At 63.2% G+C, this 608-nt stretch overlaps 1 protein-coding gene across 1 annotated transcript in view; it reads right to left on the bottom strand.

The window, feature by feature from the left end:
* Nucleotides 1-14: 14 nt before the first annotated feature.
* RGS14 (regulator of G-protein signaling 14) overlaps nucleotides 15-608 on the bottom strand; it is a gene marked incomplete at its 3' end in the record, with an annotated part of 4,879 nt that continues 4,285 nt past the window's right edge. Inside the window, exon 11 of the mRNA XM_010145108.1 lies at nucleotides 15-97. Within this exon, the coding sequence (XP_010143410.1) occupies nucleotides 15-97 (83 nt within the window). The remainder of the gene's footprint in view (nucleotides 98-608) is intronic.

Here is a 608-nt window from a genome sequence, read left to right as displayed (position 1 = left end):
GGAGGACACTTTACCTGCCGGCGTTTCCAGGATGAGTTTCTGAGCAGCCACCATGCTGACCAGCTCCTCCAGGTCCAGGGCAGCCACCTCGCCTTGCTGCAACAGGAAGAGACAGCTAGTGTCACACTCGCTGTGGCATGGCAAAGACAGCCAGGCTGAGGATGTGCGACATCCCTGGCCAGACCCTGCCAAGTCATGGGCTGCACAGCAGAGAGCACACCCCCAGTCCCTCCTGGACCATGGTGGGGTGCCACAGCCCATCTCACACCCACTGGCTAGTGTCACACTCGCTGTGGCATGGCAAAGACAGCCAGGCTGAGGATGTGCGACATCCCTGGCCAGACCCTGCCAAGTCATGGGCTGCACAGCAGAGAGCACACCCCCAGTCCCTCCTGGACCATGGTGGGGTGCCACAGCCCATCTCACACTCACTGGTCCCTCCTGGACCATGGTGGGGTGCCACAGCCCGTGTCTAACACCAGTGACTCTCCACAAGCTCCTGCCATGGACCAGTGCTCCCCACCACCTGGTCACTGCCAGCAGCCCCTGGTCTGAGTCCCAAACCCAGGGCCTCCCCCCACAGCACCCCGGCCACGGGAGGCTGCAGC

This window comes from Buceros rhinoceros, unplaced genomic scaffold, assembly GCF_000710305.1.
Source record: "Buceros rhinoceros silvestris isolate BGI_N320 unplaced genomic scaffold, ASM71030v1 scaffold24161, whole genome shotgun sequence".
Classification (NCBI taxonomy): Eukaryota; Metazoa; Chordata; class Aves; order Bucerotiformes; family Bucerotidae; genus Buceros; species Buceros rhinoceros.
This window is presented reverse-complemented; position numbering and strand designations above follow the sequence as displayed.